This window comes from Gallinula chloropus, assembly GCF_964237585.1.
Source record: "Gallinula chloropus genome assembly, chromosome: 1".
Lineage (NCBI taxonomy): Eukaryota > Metazoa > Chordata > Aves > Gruiformes > Rallidae > Gallinula > Gallinula chloropus.
Window position 1 is genome coordinate 206739282 of NC_140085.1, and position 18217 is coordinate 206757498.

Below are 18217 nucleotides of genomic sequence, written 5' to 3' on the forward strand. Positions count from 1 at the left end.
AGCAGCATGAAGTGGAGGCCAGCTGTGGAGCACGTGGGCAGTTCATGTGAGCTAAGGTGACCCTTCGGCTCCTTCCTGAGTACCAGGGTAATCGCATCTTCTAGGATGTGCTCTGGCACACAGGAACCCCCAACCTCACACCTGAGACCTCCACCATCTCCCCAACTCCTCTATGGAGCATCCCATTCCCTGTGCTGGAGCACCATGGCTTGAGACCTGAGCTTGCACTCATGCCGGGATGAGGACGGCACCCAAGAGGCTCCTGGCATTAAATGCTGCCCCAAGATCTCCTCACAGGGCTGTTGTCTGCCCTTTTGTGTGGAAGGGCTTGGGAGTGCTGGATGATGCTTTAAGACTGTTGATCCTTCTTTTAAAATTTACAGTGGAAAGGATAAATTTACATCAAAGGAGACAACTTCCAGAGGATTGGAGAACGTGAACATCTTTGGGAAAGGCTGTGTAAAACTGCTGATCTGAAAGCAAATTCTAAATAATGCCTTAAACATAAATATGCAAGTCAATGTTGCAGTTTAACTGCAGGAGGAGAATAGTACATTATTTTGGATTTGATGGTGAGACAATAGAAATAAAAAGAATGACATTTAAGGACTTAAGGAAGGCATTTAAGCCATTCTCAGGACAAAAGGTAACAACAAGTGTATAAAAAGTGGTCCATTATGCCTTAAATCCCTTTTCAATGACACTGCTAAATCTGGATAATTAAAATCTAAAACTTTTCTGGTTGCATAAGGTTATAAATACCTCATGACAGTATTTATTTGGTTCTAAGATTTAAACCCTACCTCATTTTAAACAGTTTTGCCTGCAATCCTGCATTGTCTGGACCTTCACCTAGTGTCCCCAAAGCTCTCGAGACTCCTTCTACTTGCTGCCCACACCTGGTGTAATGCTGATACACTCAATAAAGCCTCACAGTTTGCTCGCTGACTGACAGAGCTTTCTGGCCCGTATTAGCACTGCTGTTAAGTTAGCTAGCAGGGGGCAGAGGGAAAATAAATAGGCTTTGGAGACATCTCTGATGCCTCAGGGCAAGCGGCCAGAAGCAAATAAATACAGCTGAGGAGCACAAGAAAGGGTATTTACTTTTCCTTTTAAATACATATATGAAAGGGTTCGTTGCTGGGAAGGGGAAGCAGAGGAAGGGGAAGAGCTAGTAAGCGCGGTTTCAGGCGGCAGCCCGCTCATCTCTCCATTGCAAATGTCCTTTATAGGCTTTACGAGGCCATTTGTCAGTATAAATGTGACTGTCCCAGAAAAATCAGCAACTGTGCTTATGGAGCTGGGAAACCCAAGGCCCTTCTTTCTGCCTGGGCTGGTAATTTGGAACAGATGATCAATGCCATTTTACACGAACTAGTTGTCATTTTACCAGAGAAACCACAGAGGGAAAAACCCTGATGCGCTGAACCAGAGTGAACTCAGCCAAAGGAATAGCCCCATTAATCACACAACATGTGAAATGTAGTTTTTATAATTGCCATTGAAAAGTCGTAGAGCTCCTTTCAAGTGGTTCTCTCTGCACATAAATAAAAAACCCTCCTGACGGCACATAAGGAAAAGCTTCCTCACAGCCTGAGCCATCCTACGAGGGGGCTGGGGGTTTGATTGATACACAGGCTACAGCTTGATTTATTTAGCTTGTTTGATTTTATTGCTAATCTTATGATGTACCTCTAATGAAAAAGGCTTTATGCTATGAAGATGCAGCAAAAAAACCCCTGCAGTATATTACTTGGGTGAATAATTCTGCAGGCAAGATTTTACATCTTTGGGATGGCTTTCATTCTTCTTCCACTCAAAATGAAAACACAAAGAGGAGGAAAAGGCTGATTGTGATACATACAAAAGAACACAAAGCTGAAACCTAACCAGCTCCTCCTCCTGCTCATCTCAGACAAAGTGTTCTCCTCCAATATTACCATTTCCCTGTTTTTTTTCTGTACAGGCAACAAGGAAGTGCAAATGACACCCATAAAATGGGTAAAAATGAAGCACATAATAACAACAAAAGACTTGCAGTGGTAACACGGCGCAGTCTCTGTAATTTTTTAGTGCAGGCTGGGGGAGGACAATCTGCAATTAAAATTGTAATTTTAACTCACATCTCACCCTTTTCACCTTGCAGTCCCTTCATCAACTCCAGAGCTACTTTAATTGGACAGGCTGCTACATCCCAAGCTTGGGCCAGAACCCCGGCCCTGGTGTAAACAGGATGTCTGAGCCATAACAAGATGGTGAGACAGAAACTGCTGCACCTGGGAAATGCCACCCTTGCAGAAAAGGCCTATATAAATGAGGGGGAATGAATTCCAGGGAAGGCAAATTCTGTGGTCACTCCAACTTTTGCTGGGGATCTCCAGAAGCCCCAGGGAAGCACAAAAGTGGGATTTTGGTCATATCTGACTCTTCACAGTCAGGGCTGTGGTAAGGAAAGACTTGCCAGATTCTGTGCAATGAGATCAACATACACATCAAGACTAAGGCATTTAAAATGTCTTGCTACCCAAAGAGCAGAGAGGCAGACCAGTTAAAAAGCTGTCACCAAGGGGCTTCTATGACATCAGTGTGGGTTGGAGCCACGTTATGGAACAGTGAGAGAACAGAACAGAGCCAGAATTTTTGTTCCTGGCACTGATTCATTACCATACCAGAGACAATACCTTGTCTAGTTCAGAGCAAAGGAGCCAGCTGAAGCAATACTCAGTCTGAAAAAGCCTTTTTCCAAAACACTTTCAGGACATTGCTTAAACTGGGAGCATTCAGATTTTGTGCAATCACTTGGTTCCATTCATATCTCACATAACACTAAAGGTCCATGGATATTTACAGTGTCTGATATGGACACTTGAGAGCAGTGCTTGTACTTGTCATCTGGGGACACAGCTGATCCTGCATGTTTGCACATTCTGAAACCAACTAACAAGCAGGTCAGTAGGTTTCCTGCCTTGTTGAAGTATGCAAAAGGACCTGTAGCAAACTCTCCCTTATTGCATCAAGGTATCTCCTCTTAGGCATCAGCAAAACAGATTTAGAACCAAATTCAAACATGATGGGTCCCTTACAGGGACAGGAGACTTACTCAAAACTTTTAAGGCACTTAAAAGATCTCTGGAGGTCTATATATTAAGAAGGCACTTTTGTGTCATTTCAACAATACTGAACAGCTATAATAAAGGCTTTAATTAATGTTCATAGCCTAAAACCTAGAAACAAGACAAGATTTGATTATTAAAAGTGACTACAAAAAGACTCATTAAAACTGGTGCAAGGACTTACATTAACTCCCAGCTGCTGCAGGGCCATGAGAATGACATCATTTGCTGTATCAACATTGGTTACACTTAAGGTTTTTGACTGTGAACGGAAAAAAAGGAGAAGGGGAAAGTGGCATTAAAAATTTGGATTTGCAAAGAGTATCTGAAGTACAAAAGCTCTGCATAATTCATTATGAGTAAAATTTGAGAGTATCTGTTAAAATTTTACTTGATAAGTAAGATATACTACAGATAGAAATCTAGTTGTCTGAGACTGAGGTTTGATTCCTCTTCTTTGTCACATGGGTGACAAAGATTTCTGTATTTGCCCCCTGTTTCCCCACAGCCCCATCAGAAAGGAGAGTGCCACCACTACCAGGGACAAGACCTCCACGTTAAAGCATGAAAAAAGACACAGCCACGAACTGCGCTTTGGACACTGCATGAGGGCAATGTGATGGTTTGATTAATCAAGTTTCCTTTAGAGAAAAGGAAACATTTCAGTGAGTTTTTTCAGTGAAATGAGAGGTCTGCACATCAATTGTTGATCATGTCTGCCCTTGACTAACGATGATCTCCCTGGTAAGAAAATACGGCACACAGGGTGTTCATCTCTATATCCTTTCCCACATCCTACACAGATTTCTCCAAGCTAGATTTGGCTGGGTACCAGAAGCACTTCCTCTTGGTAATCTTTCATCCAGTTAAAATGCTACCTCTCCAGTATCCTCTGGAATCTGCTGAGCAGCAGTGTGGAAAAGCACTGAGCAGTAGAAATGCCGCTTTCTAAACAGCTACGGCAACCAGCTTTGTGTCGGAGGAAGTGCCGCTTTCCACAAGCTCTCTTCCCAGAGCAAGATCTTGGCACCTGCTTCCTGGCCCCAGTATTCTTCCCGTGTGGCTGGGCCATGCTCAGTACCTCTGCACCGTGGGTTGCTCTTACGCAGGGCAGCACGTTTCCAACTCAGCGGGATTGATGACTCCACCCTCAGCGCCTCTGGGATGTGACAGCACCGCTGCCATCACCTTGCAGAGGCAAAATCAAGTGGGGAGAGCGTGCCCAGCACAGTTTTTGCTTGCACCATCACGCCTACCTTGGCCTCACTTCCAAGCCAACAGCAGCTCCTGCACGTCATGCACAAGTTCCTGGAGCCATTTTTAGAGGCATGCTAGTTTGGCTCCACTAACAAGACTACACAGCTTTTGGACTGCAGCTGGTTCATGGCCAACCTAAAGCCCTGGCAGAAGGAACACATGCCTGCTGCAACAAACTGCCCAGAGTATCCAGTGGCCCAGAGAAGGGAATGTTGTAGAGCCAGGATGTAAATGTTCACTCCTGGTCCTGAGACAGTTTGCTACCCTGTGTAGCATATCAATTTTATACTGGCTATAGGATGCTCAGGTGAAACAACCCCCTGACATACTGCATTTAGAAAAGATCTGAGCTGTACATTTGTGTAAGTCCCTGACGGTAACAAGCTGCCATGGCAATTAAAGGAAAGTAGTGAGAATACTGTATATCCCGCTTCAGGACATATCTGAACGCTCATGCCATAAAAAATTTAACATTTGCCTGAAGCAATGACATCTGGCTCTCAGGAGTAGGTCAGCACATTTGCATAAGTTTTGCTCTTAGCTAGAATATAATAAAATGCTTTGTGCCTTGTGTTCAGCCTTCCCTACCCTCCAAAAATGAAATAATTCTTGGGCACGTCCAGCTGCTGTAGTACAGGGACCACTGTGCCATGAGAAAAATTTGCATTGAAAAGTTTCCATCTGCATCTTCACTGTTTTATTATTGTTAACAGCTAGAGTGTCTTTTTTAGGACTATCAGGATCAGGAAACCATATCTGGCACATAAATTAATTAGAGCTAAGGAGGAAAGACATTAAAATAATACAAAAACCCAACCAACCTTGGTACAAGAGCGCAACACCTGAGTGCATGGATGGTTTATAGGCAATTACACATAAGCACACCTTGACCTGCAGCCCTGCATTGAACTATCACAATTTTTATTGTTATTAACATTTGTCTCAGCAACTCAGTAATTCTAATTATTATGTTTATCTTATTAATGATTTAAACAAAAAAAAAAAAAAAAGAAAGGAAAGAAAAGGAAAAAAAAAGCCAGACTCCTTTATGTTCATATCTATGCAAATACAGAACTCTAAGTGGACATTCACTGTTGGGGAAAGACCATAGAACCTCTGCTGAAATCCAGCTTCTGTCATGTCCTTGCAAATGCTTTTAAGTGTCTGAGCAGGAAATACTCATTTTTAAAGCACAGTTAGAAAGAAAGGACAACCATATAAGAAGCAGAGGAAGAATGGATGGATTATCACTGAATGCTAGGGTATCCCTTGGGAACTGGCTGCATACAAGGATTTAATTTAAATTTATTTCAAAATTACTTAGTAAAAGAGGTGCAAATCACCCTGTGGTTGACCTTTCTTTACCACTTTACCTTGACAAATTTACCAACATCAGTCAGTTGATGAAAAACATACTTAGAGCAACTTCAGGGTGTTCATATACAGAGTTTTCCTGACTTATGATCATTACAAACAATAAAACCCATGGCAGCTTTGCAGCACTGAATGAAGGCAGCTGTGGGTTTAGATCAGTTTTACAAGCAAAAAAGAGGCTACATTGTGCTGGCATTTCTGAGGATGCTTATGCAGAAGTTCCGCTAGAGGTGCTTCTTGGGGCTTTGCACTGTGTAGCCTTTAGTCTGTGTGCCAGAACCAGGATTTCTTACCAAACGCTCTGTCTTTAAGAAGGAACTCATGTATAAAACACAGGAAATTAACATCTCAGGGCTGCATGCACTGAATCATTTAAAGGGGCTGGATCCTTAAAGGAAGTTGAAACCTAAAGGAACCCTCCCAATATTCAAAGAATATACAGGTGAGTAGCATTCATAGGTGATGGAAGATTTAGCCCCCCCTCCACTTTAGTTCAAAAGCACTTACATATGCACAAGTTCCAACATCCTTTGCAATTATCTTCAGAGGAATGCTTTTAGGATAGTCTTTCTCCTTCTCTTCTCTTATTCGACTGACAAAACAAGTACAAAACAAGTAAATTTTTAATACTGCAAACATAAATAGCAAGATGGAGATTTAAATAGCAATCAAGCAGCAACTGGATAAGAAGCAGATTGGTTGCGTATGTACTGCAGTAGAAAGATCTCTGAGGACAAGAGAGCATCCAGCGATATCTGGACGGGATGCTGCCCATGGCCCCCAGTAATGTCCCACTGTAATAAGTTCACTGTAGAAATCAGTGTAAGCAGCAGAGAAAGTGCATTTTAAAAATCAAGCTAAAACTACCCATCATGGTGATGTTTCAGTCTGCACAGGTTCCTTCTGGAATCTGTTACATCCCATTGTATGGACCAGTTCAAAGGACTGAATGGGAGAAGAATGAATTAGAGATTATCTCCAGCAAGGATGATTTAAACCACCCCAGGAGCTCTGAAGATTCAGATAGAAAACTTAACCACCAGAACTGGGTGACCAGAAAACAAAACCACCCCTAGTAGTTTTCTGTCCAAACACTGACAAACAACTTATGCAAACCCTCTCACCATACCCTCCAGCTTGGGGTCCATTTTGTAAGACCAAAACACCATGAGCAGCACATAGGTTAGAGCAGAGGTTCCTCAACTGGGCTTGCTTAGATGCCATCACCATGGAAAGATCCCTAGGCTCCAGTGGCAGAGACTCCTACAATCGCACAGGGAAGGGACCATGTGTGATAGGAATCGCTCCCGTTTTGTGCTGAGCCATGTTCAGGCACAGGGAAACATTTCTCTCCTTGCATAGTGATCACTGCATGAGTGGCACATGCCATCTTCTGCAGGGAGGAGACATGAGATTGTGGGGGTTTTCTTAACATCGCTTCGAAAGAGCTCATCTATCATGATGCCATAGGTACCACAGTCTGGGAATCACTCATCTAGAGAACTGGGACTCTTTTCAGTACCTTCAAAGACTGTATAATAAAGTACCTTTGCAAAAAAGACAGCCATGTTTCCTTCTGCTCTGCAGACCTGCAAGAATTAGAGAGAAACAGAGACAAATCAGCCATCACTACAAACAGCCCTCGTACAAACCACCGTGGAATGGGCTGCTTCTTGGTTGCAGTTTCTAATACCTACAAAAACTAGAAGGTTTTTCCAGATTTGAATAAAAAAATCTGTTTCCCTGCAAAATCAACTGAAAAGCCTGCCACAGAGATCAAAAGCCCCAGTTACATTTTTTGTCACAGAAGTTAAAGCTTTACCAGTAAATTCCATAGGAAGGGGGTTGTGTTCTTACAGTAATGTCCAAATAGAAGAGGAGGGCACTCTGCAACAAGAACTTAATTTGAAAGTTAAAAGGTATTTCCTCAGGTATGTAGACTTCTTTACACTTCCACTACTGTAATTCTCTTCAGATTTATTGCTTGGTTTATCATCACATCACAAAGTACACAGAGGCCAGAATGAGAAAAGGTCCCATTGTACTTGGTAGGGTTTAACTTTGGACATTTTAGTCCAATCTCATTTATCTTTATCTCATTTATACACTTTCAAGGATACAAAACTGTCCAGTTAAATGTAGCTATTAATAGGATAGTGCAAGGAGTCTAACCTAATTTTGCTTCAACTTTCTTGATTTAAATCATGCCCCAGATGGAGTAACTGCTATTCCCACTGCTGCCTCTGCAACTTAAGTTCTTCAAATTTTCAGGGCAGGCATTTAGGAAACTACAAACCTACTGAATGATGCTGTGAGGGGAAAGCACACTAGAAACATCATAAATGTGATTCGGCTTTGGCTGCTTCAATTCTGTTGGATATGCACCTACAGACTCATGCATGATGTTTTAGGTTCTTCTGTGCACCTCCAGACATAAAATAATTTCACCTCTATAAAATCTCTGACCCCATTTTGACTGAAGTTACTGCTTTCCTATCCAACTACTTTCTGATAGCTGTAAAAGACCACGTACTGTCTGTAGATCAAAGCTCATGTTTATTGGCAAGAGTTCAACTGAAAACCAATAGAAAATTTCTGCTTTGTTTCATGACTATTAGTGAAAAAAACCCATAAACAGCACAACCAGCTCAATAGAGAGCAGTTTGTGCACAGCATTCTCTTTGGATACAGACAATGTGACATACAAATTAAGCTGCGTGCGTCAGCTTTTGCTCTCTGTTGGTAAAGAGGGAAATGCATTTTCCAAGACCCAGCCAAATTACTGTGGCTAAACAGCTGGGATTTCAGGGGGACGGTGCCCTCCCTCATCCAAAGTGACGACAGAGCCCTCCTGCTGAGACTAAAATTAGCCTAATCACTGAAATTACCTCTACAGCCCTTATGTGTCCTACAGTCAGTGCTGCAAAGACAGACCAACAATCTTTCTCTCTATTAAAATTCAGAGATTCTGCTTGAAGAGGAATTTTGACATTTTCTTTGGCACAATTAAATTAAAAAGAGAAATAGGACAAGGTCAGTATTTCACTGTATGTTTCCTGCTACTTCCAATACAAGCTCTTCTGTTTAAAAGTGTCCTACAAGGGTCTCTTTGATCCTTTCATCAGCTTGGCTGCTTACTGTTTGTAGTTCACCTTATTAATCAGCCAAGGTGTTTGTCAAGTTTGTATGCCAAAAAAAGATAATTTCCAATGAGCAAGTTCATAGCAGAGAGAGAGCTTTGCCAAATCATGTATTTTCTGAATTGTTTAAGTGATAAGCAAGTATCACTGCCACATTTTCAGAGAAACAGAAGATGAGACATGGAGGGTGACTTCCTCACAGCAATGGAAGTCACCGGTTTAAGAATCAGCAAGTTCCTGCTTCACACCTTCACTGGTGCTGAAATGAATCTGTGGTAGTCTTGTTACTTGTCAGTCTAACAAACATTTAAGTAATTGGTTAACTAAAACATATCTCAATTCTTACCTGAAATTCGCCACACAGTTTGTGGTGGGCCAGCCCAAAACAAAGGATCTCTCTGGGTCTGTGCTTCCTTCACAGACCTCTTCTGTACAAAATGCTGTCCACATCTCACAGAGACGTGCTTGGCACTTTAGTTTGAAATGAGAGTGCGACCTGCTGGCAGAATCACAGGTATGTCACACACATGAAAACCTATCAAGGCAAGTTAAACATCTCAGAGATTCTTCTTCCTTCAGGCATATGTGAAATAGGCATTGGAGCTGACAGAAGAAGTACTTCTGCTTTAATTAAGAAACCCAATGTTTTATTTGGGTTTCATATAAAAATATATCCATTTTTGATCAAACAGCATCAACAGATATATGTGGGATCCCTGGACATAAAATCACAGTCTGGTTTGGGTTGGAAGGGACCTCAAAGATCATCTAATTCCACTGCCCTGCCATGGGCAGGGACACCCTCCACTAGCCCAGGCTGCCCAAAGCCCCATCCAGCCTGGCCTTGAACACTGCCAAGGAGGGGGCAGCCACAGCTTCTCTGGGCAGACAGTGCCAGGGCCTCACCACCCTCACAGGGAAGACTTTCTTCCTAACATCTAATCTAAACCTGCCCTCTCTCAGTTTAAAGCCATTGTCCCTTCTCCTATCACTCCATGCCCTTACAAACAGTCTGGACACAGTACTGCAGGTGGGGTGTCACCAAAGCAGAGGGGCAGAATCCCTCTTCCTGGGGAAAAAGTTCTGACCATGTCTAGACCCCCACTCCAGATCTTGGCATGACACAAAGGCTGCCACTTGCGTTGGATTCTCCCTTCAGTGACTTTCATGCCATTGAGGAATTTACAGTACAGTTGGATTGCTTAGACCCAGGATCAACAACTATGGTGAGTTTAAGTTGTGACAACTAGGCCAATGGAGAAATCCTGAAGAAAGGACAAGTAGAAAACTACCATTTGGCTGGAGGAAAAGTGTCCCCTCCCTGTAAACATTTTCCCCTTCTAATCCAAGGACTGCAAGCAAGAGCATGTCAGCTCATCACCATCTTGCAAATGTGTTTGGGGACAGTGCCAGGCAACATGATGATTAGTGCTCTATAAATAAATATGCTAGGTAAGCAGTTTCTTAGAGCTCTGATACACATGGATTGCCTTCTGTGAGATTAGTCTCATTTACAAGGTATTTGATTTAGGACAGACTAAACTAACAGAGACTGAAACATGAAAGGACTTGAACCTTGCAGCTTTAAAGAGGACAGAGATGAACTCAGACCGTGAGTAGTCTGAGGTTTCCAGCTGACATTGTATTAGCTGGTGTAGTAGGGCAGAGCAACACTAATAACCCATCAGTGTTTACAGCGGTGGGCAAGGAAGGACCATCAACATGTATCACACCTGGCAAAGAGGTGCATTCCAATTAGCCATAAATACTGTAAAGTACCATGTCACATTCATGTCTTTTTTAAAACTATACCATGGTGTTTCCTGTTCAGTTGTACATTTCACCTCTCTTTATGCTATTAGATTTCGTTATCCTATGAAAGAGAAACTTAAAGTACAGGTTTCAACGTTTCAACATGCTAGTCAAGAGATCAGCCTGTGATGCAACAAGTAAGGTCTGTCAATAATACAGAAATGACTGTGACTGACTGACCACAGAACAAACTATGAAAACGTAGATTTACAAATGAATACAGCTATGAATTCTACTGTGGATGTTAATAAACGGACACCTGGTCTGACTCCACCAAATCAGTGTGCTGGCCCTTCCTTTCTCCTCAGTTTCTTTTTCCCATTGCCCAGAACACTGAACTCCCTTCACGCTGTTTCACTTTTTTAACATTTACAGTTCATAAAGCCAGACCCCTACAGTGCCAGTAGCGGGTGTCGGCAGGGTGTTGGCAGAAGCACAAAGATATTCTCCAATCATGCTTGATGTATATTCTTACCCCATTTGCCATGCCTAGACACAGCTCTCAGCTATTATCAGTATTCAAGTGGCCTGGTTTCCAGAGGCGCTGAAACAGTAGCCTCCATTAACATCTGAAGAGCCTGAAGTATAATTTTATCTCTATCTGCCATGTCCTTTATGTGATCCATGAGTTCTCAGCGTTTGTGAAATGTGGGTCTTCTCTGTAAGTGCCAAAGCACTACCTCTAGAAACAAATACATCATCGCTGACTAAGGAAGCAGCATGACTGAACACGTGAAAAATGGGAAGAGTAACAGTGTAGAGAAGATTTTATCCAGTTTTTAAGGAAGTAAGTCCCCTTGCAAGTGTTACACCATAAAGATCAGACAGATCCAGAGTCCACTGAAGTCAACACAAAAATCCTGAACATCAATGGTGCATGTATTGGACCACCCTAAGTTGAGCCACCTCTGCTGAGTAAATTCAGCTCCTTTTGCTTTCTGTAAGTGGCAACTGGATACCTTGTGGCCAGTAACAGATGGAAGATTAACTTCTCACTAGATTTGCTAATCTCCTTAATAGGACCCACTGACAAAAGCATTAATGGATCTATTGTGAGATTGCTACTGTAATTCCATGTATGTACTCAACCATTAATTTCTCTGTCCATCCACATTGCAAAAATAACTTCAATATTCCTCTGTAGGTATGTACGTGTGTATTACAAAGGAGAAAGAGGAAGACATTTATCTCTGCCTCTCCCACAAAAACTTCTGTGAGAAACCTGGATCACTGAACTAGCAGATCCTTGAAATATTTATCCTGCCAAATTTAAACACACGGTCCCTGTAAGAAAGCGAATCAAGATATAGAAAAAACAGTGTAACATTTTACACATGACATGGCTAGAAACAAGCAGAAAATGGTCCTACAGGCACCTTCTCTGACATCATTCACAGGCCAGTTGTGGAGAGGACGTACCCCCACAGACTTCCAGGGGAGCAATGCCAATTCCTTGCAGGAGCTCATTTCTGTACAGGAGTTTCCTAGCAAGCTCAGAAGACAGTAGATACTTGTCTCTCTCTTCAGAAGAAAAACTTGTACCCTTTTGCTGATCATAAGAAGTCTAAATATACATGAGCTCCCTTTGTATGGTGACTGGCTACCTGCAGCTGAGCTGACACCTGTACAGCGTGGAGCTGTACCTACAGTGTTCGTACGCCCCGAGCTGAAAAACTACCTAACATGAAAGACTATTTACAAATTTTTACCCCCTTGACAAGGAATAATTCTGAAGTTAAATCAGATTCAGTTGTACTGTTGATTCTGCCCTGGTCACTGTCTGTCTTGACTTTGCATCAACTATTAGAGAGTCAGTACCAATCACAGCAATACACACCACTTGGGTTTTCCCTCTTAGGAAACAGCAGTGGTATTTCAGCATGAGATATCTTTAAAAATGCTGATTTTGAAGTAGTATTCATTAGTGACAGCTCTGATGCTTTAATTGCTGACAAGGCAGCTGTAGAAAGAACATCCCAATTAGTTCTTTAAAATACATGAAGTAATAGCGCTCAAAACACTATTTTTACTATTTCCAGTAAAGACTCCCCCCCTTCACATGCAGAAGAACAATTTGTTCTCTTCTACCTTCTCCCAACATTGCAGACTCTTCACTACATTAAATCAAATGCTGTAAAATGCGTCATTATTCCCCAGGGACCAGATTTTGGAGTGGTTAGTGTTCTCCTATGCAAATAGTCCCACTGGGACCCAGCCAAACCTGCAGTGATGTGCAGCTCAGCTTGCAGCTATGACATTGCTTCTGCTCAGCACGCTGACCAGAGAGGGAAGGATTCATCTCACCTATCTTTCTGTAGTTTTCTACAATTCAAGAGCTTAGATCTAGGCTGGTAAGACTATGCCTACCAAATAGCCAGTGGACAGAGTGAGAGAGCCCCAGTAGTGTGACTCCCCCACCCACCATCAGCATGTTTTCAGTGGGCAGCTATAAAGGGAGCCAAGAAGCCAAGGTAAGTTGCAAATACTTAATATTTGCAAGCTTAAATTAGTTGACACAAACATATATTAATACAGTAACAATACTACTATTGCTACTGCTGGTAGAATAGCAAGATTTCCTCTAAATATCCTTATGCTCACCACCCACCCGTAGTGGAACATCGTTTGGGTAAAATATCCTCTCTGTTGTCACAGCACATCAAGTGAAGGAGTTCAGCTGGGGGGGGTTACATTTACGATGTGTGATTCAAACAGACACAGCTCAGATTTCTACAGAAAACACAGATTTATTCTGGCTTTTCCCAGAAGCCTCTGAACCAATTGCTTAAGCGAAAAGACACATTGCAAAAGCCCAGGATTCACATTGAGATTACCCACCCTGTGAAACCACAAACACACTGCCTAACGGAGAATGAAGCTGCATCAGGACTTTTTATTATGATTTCCCCACAACCCATAACAACAAGTGAAAGCACCCTCTAAAATTGCCTTAAGCCACAAATGCTGCATGAAGCTGGCATGCTAGATACAGCTTGTAAATCTGAATTAATTGTGAATGGTAGAGTGAATAATCAGAGCTCAGCAGCAAGCCTGATTACACATGAACATTACCCAGACTGCTCAGCATCGCTTCCCTTTCCCCTGCCCTTCCCCACGCTCCTCCTGGCACAGCACAACCTACAGAGACGGATGCTGCGATGCCACCTGCAATCTTTGTTTTTATACAGCTGCTCATCACTGGAGCGTATCAAAGCTTCCAGGTAAGCACTGAGACCTCTAACCCCTCTGCGACACAGCCACCGGTGTTACACATACCCCACAGGACTGAAGATGACCTGTCTAAAACACAACAGTCAGTTGAAGGCAGTGCAATGGGGACAGTCGAGCACCAATGAGCCTTTTCTGTGACACCATGTTCTCAAAGCAGGGAAGATGATTCAGCACAAATCAACATATTCAAGAACATAAGACACTTCCTTAAAATGCTGTGCCCTGGAATTCCTCCTCTGTGGCTGTGGGTGTTTCAAAGGTGCCTGGAGGCAGCAGGCACCTAACTTCCACTGACCAAACAAAAAGCCTCCTTATGATTTGGGAAGGTTGGATATTAAAAAACATTATGGAAACCCATGTTATGTTCTACCAAGAAAAGAGCTGCTCTGTAGGAGCAGTGCCTGAGGTGCCATACTCACTTGGACTTGGCAACAACCAGAAGGTCTGTGAAGAGGAAGAGGTGTCGCTCCTGGGTTTGCAGACCCGTCTTCAGCTGCACGTGGCCGTCCAGGATGAACGTTCGGTTGTGGCACATGAAAGACTGCACAAGGGGACATGCCTCTGGGCTGATGGGGGAGAAGCAGCCTTCCCTGCAAAAGGAAATAAAGGCAATAAAGGAAAGAAAATCAGCTGAATGCCTGTGAGGGAGAACCGGCAGACACCTCCCATGCCCACTGCCAAAAGGCAATCTATTTGACCACATTTTTGGGAAAGGTGAGGAGGACAATGGAGATAACTCGGCAGTCTGATTCTGACACAGTATCTGTTAGGGACTGTCTTCACTGCATCTTTTACAGCCCAAGCACATGGATAGCATTCAGAAAATAACAATAATTTAAATACAGTCTTCTCTATTTTGTTGATCTGTATTTATCTCCATTTGCACTGGTCTTAGAGAACATACTGCACCTTCTGTAATCTCTCCATAAAGAGTGGAGACATACACATGATCAAGTAATAACTGCACGCCCACCTTGACTCCGATTCAAGGTTAAAAGCAATTTATAGAAATTATTCAGAACCAAGGACAAACAGAAAGTGCAACTGAACCTTGCTAGAGACAGACATGTACCAGATGCCCCATATGAAGAGCCTGCTCAGCCTTTCTGTCTCCCAGCACACAACCCACATCAAAGTAAGCTGCTGTTGGAGGGTTTGGTTGGGTGGCTGGAGCATGGCTACGCTGGTCTGTGGCTGTGGTGTATACAGCCTCCCGGATAATCCCAGTCCAGGTCTATGGGGGAAAGATCAGGCTCCCTCCTGGAAAACTCAGATCTTTTCTATGGAGGGATCGAGTAGGTTCCAGTCCAAGGGGGATGGTGGAGATATGGTTCCTCAAGCCTCCCTGATCTAACCATGGTATAGAAAGTAGTTGAATAGTCAATGAAACAGGAATGAGAGTTCCTCTAAGCATGATGGTCAGCTCACTCGCCTAGACAGATACCCCTAGTTTCTGAGCCTTGCCCTAACCAAGAACTACTTATACAGAGCTGAACTGAATGAATGTGAGGGTCTGAGGGGGGGATGCTCCTCCCCTAGAAGCTGGTCTCAGGTCAGGCTCTTCCTTGGAAAGCCAGAGACACGGCTTCAAATTCTCCCAGACAGGTGAGAGAACTGAACCTTGGTCTCCTACATGCTGGTGTACCTTAAATAATGAATTTCTGGATTAAAACCAGGAACCATCAGCATCTTTACTCACCATTTTTAAATGCAACTTTTCAATTATTTGCTTTCCCTAGAGACGCCTCTGAATGAACCATTTCCCTTTTGTTGAATAATCAGTTCAATATTTATTCAAATGTATTTACTTATTTTCTTCTTGTTAATAAAAAGAAAAATTAAGCTAACACTTGGCAGGATCAGCTTGGTGAGGAAAAGCAGAAGTGAGCAGCTTTGTGATTACAGTTTATTCCCTGTCCCTCTGGAATGGATGACAAACACCTAATGACTTTGCTGGGAAAAGTAATGGACCTTATACAGTGAAAGTCACAAAGCAAATGGTAGAGATATGAAAGAAAACAAGAGTGAGCAGAGAAAACCTTCAAAAAAGGTCATAAACCTTCTTGTACCTCTCAGAACCTGGCTGATTCCCAGACTTCCTCTCCTTGATGTCTATGGCTGGATTACTCAGGAAATTATTTAGGAAATGCTGACAGCTGGGAGAGAAAGGATAAGCTCTGAGATTGGCCTACATTAGCAGGACATACTTTCACTGATCAGTAAGGAGCTGCTGAGGATCTCTACTTGCTGGGGAGAACCCTGCTTGGCCTTAGTTACCCCTTTCTGGCTGGAAGCCTGAGTTTTTGAAAGAATTCCTAAACTTAATTTGTCTTAGACTGTGTGTTTCATTACCTACCTCTTCACAGAAAAGAGAAAGAAGAGGAATGACTTTCAGAATGAATAATGCAAACCTGGAGTGACTCAATCATTCCTAAGCAGAAGGGCTGTCCAGGAGGATGGAGGTTAAAGCAGAGAGAGGAGTTCCTGTCCAATGTAACTGTGCAACAAGTCATGTAGCCAGCAGCAGGAGTCAGGGGAACAGCAAGCATGTCTCCTACCCTGCCACTTCTGTAGGACTGGGAATTCACCAGTTCACCCGTTCATCAGCTGGACTCAATTTCATCAACTCCTCAGCAACACCTGGCACAGACACTTAGCAGAAGTCAGGAATGATGACCAATCCACCTGCATGAAAGCTATGCATGGCCTATACCTCAAGGCAATACTTATATTTGAACCCAGTAACAACAATAGTTAGAAAAAAACCCCTTCAAGTTGCTCTGCTCTAACCAAATCAAACGTTCACAAAATCATACTGAAGCGCCTGCCCCCACTGATGTTCCTGTAGGGTCAGGCTCCTGTGTCTCCATACAGGCAACTTTGTTTGATAATTCCCGTTTGTACATTTTCCACATCCTGATTTGTAAGCCTGGGAACCTCCCAAATTAAACTGAGCAAAATATTTGTCAAGCAAAGGAAGGTGCAGGAGGTTTATTAATGCCAGCAGGGGTCAAGTAAATTAAACTTGATTTTAGAACAGGAAAATGCAATTGCATAAATCAGTTATTTTAATAAAACCTGCCTTTTGACCCAACGCCTTTCAAGCTTTGCTGCCTTCTGAACTCCTAACAAGTGCTTTTGCATACTTTAATAGAGTTTACCTGATAAGCCTGATCAAGAAAAAAAGTGAAAGCATTTTTTTCCTTTGAAACAAAGCAGAGAAAAATCAAAGCCCTTAATTCAACCAGAACCTTCGAAAGCCCCAGGAACATGGAGGCAATTCACCAGCAGCGACAAAAAAAGGTCTTTTGATCCTCTCAGTTAATGTTCCATTGTTGCGAGACATGAATGAAACCCAAGTTTTGTTACATTGAAGAAAATGCAGATCAGCTATAACCTCAGGCATAGGGATTTATGTAAGAAAGGTATTTTGGGAGCTCAGTTTTTAACGGCTGGCTGTTTTTTCCTGGCCATTAAATGGGTCTAATTTTGAAAAAGTGTTAAGTGCTCAAATACTGCCTCTGAAAATTCCTGGTAGTGGAATTATGCAGAAATCAGTACTTAATTCAATGTGATTTCTGGTGTAACTTAAAGTGATACAGGTCCTTCTCTGTGTACCCCTAAACGTCACTCTATGATTAAAGCATGTAAAAACCCCAGAAAGGAACATCGTTCCAGTTTGGCAGGGAACAAGCACCAAGCACAAGTGGTTTGTTTAAAAGGAACTGTGACCTGATCTCTGAAAGACAGGGAAATCCTGCAGCGTCAGCAATCAGCCACATTCCACTTGCGCAGAAGCAAGGCTGATACAGACATTTAGATGGCATTGCCATTGGAACTCTCCAGTCTCAAAAAGACATTTCATCCCAAAAGCACTATTTTGGGGGTCTGAAATGTACATGTGTAGCTATAACTGAGGAATAAATCCTGTCATTTGAGGATATATACAGAGATATTCTTGAGTTATTCAGGGAAAGACTAAAATCACTGTACTGGCTGAGATCAGCAAAATGATAATTGAAGATTTTTCCACTGGCATTTCAAGAACTTAAATTTTTACACCTATTATTTTTCAATTTAATCAAAATAGGCATTTTGTGCCTATTCAAAAGACACAATGAATTAAAAGAACTCTTCAATTTTGTAGGTGTAGTAACTGAAGTTGAAATCCAACATAGCCAAACACTGAAAAAATACATCCCCATTGCATTCAGCGCAAAAGCAAACACATCAGCGCTCACTCCATCAATCCTGTATTTACCAGAAACCACAAAAGCACAAAAAATGCTT

The 18217-nt window shown here is 42.5% G+C and overlaps 1 protein-coding gene across 1 annotated transcript in view; it reads right to left on the bottom strand.

Annotated features, from left to right (window-relative positions):
- Positions 1-18217, bottom strand: part of ARHGAP20 (Rho GTPase activating protein 20) — a gene marked incomplete at its 5' end in the record, with an annotated part of 61655 nt that overhangs the window by 17513 nt on the left and 25925 nt on the right. Inside the window, 5 exons of the mRNA XM_084273291.1 lie at positions 3298-3375; positions 6252-6336; positions 7292-7333; positions 9231-9380; positions 14347-14517. Coding sequence (XP_084129417.1) covers positions 3298-3375; positions 6252-6336; positions 7292-7333; positions 9231-9380; positions 14347-14517 — 526 coding nt within the window. The remainder of the gene's footprint in view (positions 1-3297; positions 3376-6251; positions 6337-7291; positions 7334-9230; positions 9381-14346; positions 14518-18217) is intronic.